Here is a 9,758-nt window from a genome sequence, read left to right on the forward strand (position 1 = left end):
AAATTGAACAAAGCTATGCACCTGTAAGCACTAAGCGAGCTAAAACTGCAGACTAAAGCAACTCTAAAAACGTGCTAGAAGCGGTTCTCGACTCGTTACAGACTGTTTACAAAAGTAAGGAGCTCATTTGGTGCGCCACAACAAGCTTGTTGCCGGAAACAATATCTGCACGCTCGAAAAAAAAACTACGTCGCCGTTTAAATTTCGGGCTTCATTAAAAAAAATACAGCAGCCAAACCCGACAACAGGCAACGGCTAAACACGAAGGCGCAAAAAATTCGCGACTACCGAAACAAAAAACAAGAGGAGTTGGAAATATCACACTCTATTCTAATCGTCAAGGAGGTAGAGACTGTGCTTTAATGCACACTCCTGGCCTAAGTGGGGAAGGAGATTCAAATGCAGAAGCAATGAAATCCGTGATAGCATTTGAACGTCAACACAATAAAAAGTAAATGAGTGGAGGTAAGAGGCAAGGGAGAGCTATTTGAGTGACGGGCAGGGTCGAAAGGTAAAAGGAGTGTTCAAGTCCGTCCACCTGCTGACGTCTGCAGCGCCCACGTGGAAAAGCGGAAGGGTTACAGATACGACCACTTCAAGAGGGTCACGTGGCCTAGCCCGCAGAGGGCGCTGCGTATGTGTTCACGAGGGCGCTGCGCACTGCCCCAAGGAGCTCGTACTTTGCGAAGGTTATCCTCCGACCGGCGTCAGTGATGTTCGCCGCCTCAGAGTCTTCACCGATGTCATCAAATACGACGCACTTGTCCCCTTTGTACGCCTTCAGCATCTCCGTCACCTGCGAACACACAGGGGTGACATAATTCTGTAATGGATTGCCTCTGCGCGAGGGATTAGAAATTCGGAGTGCCGAAAGGTTACTACTCAATATGGCATGTTCCTGTAGCCTCTCAAACACGGATGTCTAAACCACTGTAAGGATTTTAGTGCGAGAGCATTTGCGTCATTTTCATGCAGTTTTCTACTCCTCTGTAATAATATCAATTGATCAGTCAGTTTCCTCTTGACGTCTTAAGATTCACGTGACCAAAATTATCCACAGTAACTGAGAAATTTGAAATTCCTCACGAACTTTTCCATTTGGTCCGGAGAGGGGACGTGAACCCGTGACGCCATCACAACTTGGCCACTGCACTGTGAGCAAACCGCCCAGCGTTGCCAAATTCATTGTATTTGCCACCTACCCACCGTGGCGCAGCGCTCGAGCTTTACGTGAGCTCGGTAAGAGCAACCTGTGCTGGAAACAACCACCTGCCGGGGAAGTGGAGCATCGCTTACTCGCCGCAGCACTGTGGCATTGGGCGAAGAACTCCTCGCGTTCTATGAGTGTGAGTGTGAAGGGACTGACGTCATTAACGCCGCGTGGCCACCAGTGGACCAATCGTAGGGCATCGCTTAAGTTGGAAATGTGAGCACCCTCAAAATTTGAGAGTTGGCCCAGTGCCGAAAATTTCCAAAGACCTCCAATATTTAGAAAGTAGGCCCACTCTAGAAAATAGAAAATGGTGCATTAGTCGGTCGGATTAGTGTAATCCCATATGATAATTCAGTGCAAGGTACTACAAGATAGTATGTGATGGCTCGTGCACATCTACACAAGATCAATGAAACCGGTTCCAACCGGAGTTTTGGCGTTCAAGTCGCAAGAACTTTAGGCACTCCTTAGACATCAGCGGACACTAGACAAAATGATATCGCATTGTGTTCCTTAAGAACACAATGCGATATCACAAAGCGCATGCATCTTGCCCACTGCCATCGTCCACTTCATCGATAGGTCGCATAGCACTTTTAAATGAGCCACGTTATTGTTTTCAGCATATTATCTTATAGCATTCCTTCACATCGTCATTACACAAACACACATCAAGATTTTAACTCGTTCCCCATTTACGGGAATTGCCACTCAGTTTGTATTGCCGCGTGCAAGGCAACCAAAATGCACGCACCTTGTACAGCAGCGTGTCCCCGGTGTCGTAGGCAAAGAATCGCCGCAGTTCGCTTCCACTGAGATAGCGCCAGAAGTGGGTATGCGTGGTGTTGTCGAAGAAGTAACTGGCCTCTATTTCCTCCACTGGATACCTGCCCGTGCTCTGGTCTTTGGCGACGAACTGCGAATATCGCCGAGCAAAGAAGGCAATCCGCTCAAAAACGGGCGCAACCAAGGCGACCGAAACGAGATAATTATCGTCCCAACCTCCCAACAGAAAAGAAATTAGTTCTGAAATTTCATAGCTGCAGTTCTCGGCTGCCGAAAAAGCGTTCCGCATACGTCTGTTCCGGGTGATCGAAATTAAGCTTTACAGATTTCTTAAAATTAGGCGCACCCGCCGCGGTGACTCTGTAGTTACGACGCTCGGAGTTGACCCGAAAGACACGGGTTCGATCCCGGCCGCGGCGGCTGAATTTCTATGAAGGCGAAATTCTAGAGGCCCGTGTACTGTGCGATGTCATTGCACGTTAAATAACCGCAGGCGGTCGAAATTTCCGGAGCCCTTCACTACGTCGTCCCTCATAGCCTTAGTCGCTTTGGGACGTTAAACCCCAATAAACCAATAAAATTAGGCGTCGAACGTTAGGTGAAAACTACCTAGGGTCTTAAGTTATGCGTTCAGGCCAACACAGTTGTAGATAGTGAGGCCGTCGAACACCTCAGGAATTATAATCGAATAGCGAACTCTACAGTGCCTGCAACAAGCGATCATCTTTATATTCGAAACTTATAAGCAGCCGAATTGCTGCACAATATAATCCGGTAAAAGTTTCCTAGCATGCGTGGGTTCCGAGATACGTGCCTTCAATTTTACAGCTCAACCCGCGTATTTGCACATGCAAGGCGGCTACGATCGGAGCGAAGCTATTCCAGGCGGACGCGTCAGTTCGTCTGACGCGAATTTAAGCATGGCCTGACACGGTCTTTCATGTGTAAACAGCCGAAATCATAAGCCTTTGGGGCCAATGTCTGGGAACACGAGGGCTCTATAAAATCCCACCAAACGCACTAGGCTAGAAACGTGACCACCTCTTTATTTCAAATATTATTGAAGCTAGATATTGTAGACAAAAAGGTTATTGATAATGTCGCAATGCTTTGTAATGGATGTTTTTTACTCAAAGCTGCCTGCACGCGGCTTTAGCGCTTTGTTTATAATGCAAGAGGCGTCCAGATTACTCTCGAATTATCACAGACCGGTAGAACCAGTTCTACGTTGTTCGAGAACGTTGTGGTTGCCTTGCATTACAAATTTTGAAAGTTCTTTTTAGCATTAAATTGAGCACGGCAGAGAGCGGCGGGAATTCTGTTAAACGTCCGTCAAGTACTCTGCCGCCGAGTCATTCCGTTCATGCGGTCTAGCCCAATAAGCACTTTATTTGAAAGCCGTTTTCGCTCCCTTCCTCGCTGCCAGATTGCCGTAACCACTTCGTGACATCTGGGGGTGGTGCTGGGTGGCGGACGTGCTTGATGTCCTTGTCGACCTCACCTCCTGACTGCAGCCGAAGCAGCCCGAGCCACCCCGAAGCAGACATCCGAATAGCCACCGAAACCATCCTAAACGAATAGGAACTGCCGAGCTGCCGAAGTCTTCAGAATTTGTGTCTTGAACACGGACAACTTACGAACCACACACGAGTCCACAAATGCTGCTCAACGTCAACGTCGACAATGACTACAACACCGGCGTCCATTATCCTTCACGAGCCGAGACTACGGTCCTCGTTGAATGGCTTACCATGTGAATATCCTGGAGAATGGCTTGAGCAGTTGGAACGTGTGGCCGTGCCCAACTATTGGGACGACGTGACGAATGTAAGGCATGTTTCCTTCGCACTAGAAATCTCAGCCATAATTAGGTACGAAAACCACGAAATTTATCTGGTGACATGCAATTGTTCAAGCGAGAGTTCGACACATTCACAAGCACCTTTAGATAGGAAAAGCCGCAGCTGCTGCTGCAATCACGCATCTCCCGATAGACAGTGATGGAATTTTTCATGACAGGAAGCACCTTTTGACGCGCCGATGATGACATGAAGCAAGAGAAAAATGTGGAGCTTTTGGTGCGAGGTACTGAAAAAGAACTCTTCCACTGGTGGACCCGAAATCTATCGAAGGCCATCCCTCAATTCACTAGCGAAGCGACCACCGTTGACAAAACCCTGAAATGACAAAACCAGTTGTTCGGCGAGTTGTATCACCTGTTATGAATCACCTGGAATGACGAGCTCACCATTCCTCCTAGTCGGCTCCAAGCGACCTCGACAATCCTCTCGAATGGCACAGCATTCGGATACAACTTTCGGGGGTGCCAACCGCGACATTATACAGAAAGAGCTGCGCCGCTGGTTACCATCCTCCAACGAGCCTCTAGTGCAGACCCTCGGGGAAATTCTTCGCGGAGATGTGAACCATACCATTGGCTCCACGCCTCGCCTCCAGAGGTAGCTCTCGCAAATACCTACGCATCTGCTGTACGCAGCCCACGTTCGACACCCTCTAAGCCCTCATCTAAGTGAACCAGTAGTTCATGAACACCGCGCTCCTGCCCCCGCACGCCCAGCCTGGGAGCGGCGCTCAAGCCCAGAAAAGAGACGCTTAGAAGACCTCCAACATCGTCCGCTGTGCTTCCCTTGCGGTGAAGTCGGCTATATTCTTCACCACTGCTCGTACCGACGTACCGTTCTTTGTGGCTTTGCGACTGACTCACCACGGCCACGCTCCGGCCAAGGCCGACTATCCACGGGGGCCGTCTACCTACGCCGACTACCTTCGTGGGAAGTATGTGCCGACCCGCCTTTTTCGCTCATCATCGTCGTCACCCTTGTGGTTCGCGCCGCCATGCCGCAGGTACGCAGCTGCGGTACGAGGAAGGTCTATCAGCCCGTGTCCGGGAAATTAAACACTGCGACATTAGGAGGTGAGATTGCTCATGAGCGAAACACTGAAGATCGTCCATGACCCTGTAGTACGAACAGGCCGCACTCATTACGCCGACGCTGCATGCAAACATGAGCTCGACCACGAAGCTATTCGACTTCAGAGTGACGCAGCCACCCAGTCTCTACTACGCACCCTACTCATGATGTTTATGCCAGACGAAGACGTGACCCGACGCTGACGATGATGTGCAACGCAACAGCTAGGCAAGCTACTCTTGCATTACAGGCAAGCTGAGGCGAGCTACCCTGCATTACAGTCAAAAATCATCCACAAAACTGCGTACCACACGCAGACCAACGGCCTTGCGAAGCGCTTGAACATGACCATAGCAGACATGGTTGCAATTTATGTCAACGCCGAACAAAAGTCTTGGTACTTCATGCAGCCTTGCATCGTCTTCGCCTGCAACACCGCGGTCCAAGAGACCACCAATATGCCTTTTAGGCTCGTCCATAAAGGCAGACCACGACCGCGCTCGATGCCATGCTGCCCAACTTAACATAATTTGGACGTCGCCTCCTACGTACAGCGCGCTGAAGAAGCTCAACACATGACCTGTCAGCGCTATAAATACCAACCCAGCACCTACGTCGAAGCCACGCGGACAAGCCGGTGACCGTCTATGGTGGCAGCACCTCCCCTCGCAGGGCAGCGGCACATCGCTTAACCACTACACAACTGGGCCAGGAGTAGCATGACTCCCAGGGACCTATAAATATTAAAGGAGTATGGACACCTAACTTTTGGATGCGTGTTTTCTTGTTTCTAATGATGCCTAAGGCATTATTATACATGGATTATCACCAGGTATTCTTCTACGACCGCCTAAAAAATTTATAATCGCATTTCTTTCTCGGGCTGCTTCGGTTTCGGTTCCAACAACCGAATGAGGACTGTGACATCAACGTGTGCCTACAGGTCACGTAAGACATGAAAAAACTGCAATATAATTGCTGCTTCCACATTCCTTGTCATTCTGGCACTAGAGGAAGCCTGGCTTCAACACTGCAGTACATTTAAACGATGAAGCAGCGATTCTCACGTGACTGGTCACAGCCATCGTTCGGCTGTTGAAACCGAAACAGCATGACAGAAAAAATTCGGTTATAAATTATTTAGCCGTCGTTGGCGAATGTCATATGGTGGGAGGAGGGAGGGACTTTAATGGAGCACGAGAGGTCTGCCTGGTTGTCTCGCATGGTGATTAATGCGCAGTAGTGGCTTCAACATCATTGTGTACATACTCCTTCAAGAGAATGACCAATTCTGCATATATGGGCGTTAACCCCTATCCCGTAATACCCTTAAGGCAGACTTCAATATTTCGAAACCAACTTTGTTGTCATTTTTAGGAGCAAGAGGAATGTTACTGTAGCGGGTGGATTTCTTCAATACTCACCCGCAACCGGTGGTACCGCTGCACTTTCTCGTTGTCCCGCATCGGGTAGACAAAGTCAATCTTGGCCACGCTGCTGTACACGTAGTTGATGGCCGAGGTGACGGAGAAGCAGAGTCTGTCTCGACCCAACACCCGCTTCCAGTGCGGGAACTCCAGCAGAGTGTCCAGCTGAGCAAAGATGCAGTAGCAAAGCTTTCTAACTGTTTACAGAAAACCATTGACAAAGGCTGGAGCGTCGTGCTCATGTGGTGGCAATCAAGGAGCTAGTGATGCTTGCAGAAATTTATAGTTAAACCTTGGCAGTGCCTTCATCATATCGTCAACAATGCTGCTATCAGTACATAAATTTAGGCTCACTGAACAAATTTATCACTGAAATAAATTGAAAAAGAATGACAGAATAGCGTTGTACAAAACGTACAACGTAAACAAGGATTATATATTTTAAATATTGAAGATTTGTTCGGCCTCAACTTCAAATTCATACTAACAGCGGGCAAGCGTTGGACTCCCTTAAGGAGGAGATAAATGCGTTACAGAAATAGATAGTAGACGCAACCTTTTTTTAAACATGGCTTTACTCCGTGATTGTAGAACTCGTGTCTTTCGCTGCCCACGCTTGCGGTGAGTTGGAGTATGAAATTAAAAGCTTTCTTTTGGCGCCTGATGACCACAAAATTCCTCATTTATTAGCTGTTTATTGCTTTGAAGTCGACATTGACTGCGTTTGCACACAAGCTAAGGGGTTAAATGCGCACGAGACGTGGGCTCTCCACCTCATGCTATTCTGGCGGTTGGTCAGAGGGCGCAGTATCACAACTCTACATAGCTCCACATGTTTCGTGTAATGACAACAGATTGCTGTGGAGCAAAAACTCCCAATTCTGGCGCCAATAATCTTGACACCTTCTTGTAGACCACACTTCTCTGAATAGTGGGTGTCTAACAGTCAATTGTTTCGAACTTCCCATTTATTCGACCACTCGCATAACCACTTTCACATCGTGTGCATTAACCTTCGTGTAAGCGAAATCCGCTTGAATAGAACAACATTTCGTCCGCCTTTGGCCTTCAGTTACCAAGTGCGTACTGCAGCATGTTAATTATTCACAGAAATAAGATGCATTTGCTAAAAGAATACTACTGCTTAAGCGTTTTGAACTTTTTGATACGTCGAAACAAAGCCTCTCGGTGGCGTGGGGCAGAAATACAAGGTATATCAGTATAGAATGTGATATATGCTCTACTTCTCAGCTGCGATAGCGTGCATTATTGAACGGTATGGTCCCTTGAGCCTATAATAATTGTGCAGAATCGGTCTGTAACCGTGGCTGTCAATAGAGGAGTAGGTAGCTTCCGAGGAATTTGTTATTGGATTTTGTCTGCGCCTTTCCTGCACCTTCCTTGTTTATTGCAGGAAAGCACTGAACATGAACTCATCCACTGGCCAGCAGTACGCTGGAAGTACAGCCGAAGATTGAATAGCCGAAGGACGCATCATACGACTATGTACAGGCGAGACTTGTAACGTAGAAAACAAATATGCGGTGTTGCCTTACACAGATAGAGTGCACTCAAAGAGAAACAAAACAAGTGGCGAGAGTTCATAGTTTTGTGGGGACATGCGATTATGTCATTTGCTGGATTAGGGTCGTCGCGACCAGCACAGGAGAGGAACTGCGAAGACTATTCTCCTGCAAGGGACATATCAATGGCATAATTTTACAGGTTCGGCAAGTTGTGAATCGCCTTTTGAATTCATGTTAACAAGCACTAATGCTTGGCCTGTCTCTTGCCTCTTCCACCTTTTTGTGTGAACTCAGTTTTGAAGGCAAAGAGTCGGATCCACCGGAGAAAAAAAAAATATAGACTCACCATGCCTCGCGTGCCCGGGCCTGGTGCCCTCAGGGGGTTCGGAGGTGAGGCGGCCAGGTACGGAACATTGTTGCCGCCCCCGCGCTGCAATAAAATGTTGGGCTCGTCCGTACTGTTGCTGGTGCTGATTCCTACCAGGTCGGCTTCCCTGCGCAAGGGCAAAGGGCAGCAATGTATTGCTGTCAATAATGCAAGATGAGTTTCTTCAGCTTAAGACCTCAGCGCCAGCTGTTAAAAACCGAAAACATTGGATCTCGACTGCTGGAAAACATGAATGCTTTGCCATAAGGTACAGTCTTGGTAAAAAAACTTCAGGCCACTGTGAATGGGGTAACAACGGCTCCGCTACGCTATCGCGGGACTTACACTGCCGGTGCGGGCAGATACTCTCTTGCGCAATAGACAACGAGGGCAAGGGAAGCTGGCACGTTACTATCCGGTGACGCGTGACAACAGCTCTTGCGAAAACCTAGGGCGGCGTTCGTTCTGCCTGCAACGTGCTTGTAGTACTGCCACCGCTTTAAGGCGTTTTGTGCGAGTGAATGCTGTGTCCATGGCGAAGGTGTCCGATGTCTATGCAATGAGTGGTATAATAAAAAATTGCCTAGTCAACATAGTTATCCATTATTGTATTTTGGTCCTACACATTCAGAGGCTCCTTCCTTCGCTTTATTCTGATTGATTATTTTGGGATTTTTATTGGGTCGCCTGATAAGGATGCATATTTTTATTCTATGGCTGTGCAACGGATAATGTGAGTTAAGATGAAGTGAATGAAGTGCCTAGTTGGTGCGGAGGCGTAATGATGCTACTAAAGGAAGGGATGCAATGTGAACTGCTTTCTCGTTTCTCTGTTTCTTGCTGTGATTACGAGGTTTTGACTGCGAAAGTGAACAATTCTGTTTTCTCTGTATGTTATCGCCCGCCCGATGGAAATGTTGAAAACATTTTTGCGTTCTACGAAGAGTTCTTATCGTTTATTTCTGAGGCTGGTTACTTTGTTCTATCTGCTGGCGACTTTAATATTGATTTGTTAGGAGATTCAGCAGCCAAAGCCACTATGAATATGCTCATTACTTCAAACGGGTGCTCAAACCAAATCAGTTTGCCTACTAGGATCACAGAACATAGCGAAACTTTGTTAGACCTAATTATTACTAACTCGGTCAGTGAAAATAACATTGCGGGTGTGATGACCTGCGACTTGAGTGACCACCTTCCCACCTTCATAATATTAGATAGACACAATCATCATAGTAAAAAACAATTTATAAATGTTCAAATAATAAATCCTACTCGCCTAGATGCCTTCAGGAATGACGTGCTAAATTCTGATTTCGAATATCTTCTTGCGATTAATTGCGCTGACAAGGCGTATAACATGTTCGTTGATCACATCGCTGAAATATATAAACGGCATTTTCCGCTTAAGCAACTGAAACTTGGTAGGAAAATACGCAAGCCTTGGATCACGCCAGAGCTCATTAAAAAGATCAATGAGAAGAATACTATGTACCATCAGTTTAT

The 9,758-nt window shown here is 47.4% G+C and overlaps 1 protein-coding gene across 1 annotated transcript; it reads right to left on the reverse strand.

Annotated features, from left to right (window-relative positions):
• Positions 1-480: 480 nt before the first annotated feature.
• Positions 481-9,413, reverse strand: LOC144102714 (uncharacterized). Its single transcript, XM_077635904.1, has 5 exons — positions 9,394-9,413; positions 8,232-8,379; positions 6,357-6,524; positions 1,968-2,129; positions 481-796 (listed from the first exon to the last, which is right to left on the reverse strand). Exons 1-5 carry the CDS (start codon positions 9,411-9,413, stop codon positions 614-616), a joined length of 681 nt encoding a protein of 226 aa, XP_077492030.1. The 3' UTR covers positions 481-613.
• Between the last annotated feature and the right edge of the window lie 345 nt (positions 9,414-9,758).

Source organism: Amblyomma americanum, chromosome 8, assembly GCF_052857255.1.
Source record: "Amblyomma americanum isolate KBUSLIRL-KWMA chromosome 8, ASM5285725v1, whole genome shotgun sequence".
Lineage (NCBI taxonomy): Eukaryota > Metazoa > Arthropoda > Arachnida > Ixodida > Ixodidae > Amblyomma > Amblyomma americanum.

Bases quoted from the DNA above. Each gene is read 5' to 3' on its own strand.
- LOC144102714 (XM_077635904.1), bottom strand. From the start codon at position 9,413: ATGTTATTTTCACTGACCGA. The intron at 8,380-9,393 runs GTTAGTAATAAT...GCCCTTGCGCAG, and splicing joins ATGTTATTTTCACTGACCGA to GGAAGCCGACCTGGTAGGAA. The intron at 6,525-8,231 runs GTGAGTCTATAT...ATCTTTGCTCAG, and splicing joins GCCCGGGCACGCGAGGCATG to CTGGACACTCTGCTGGAGTT.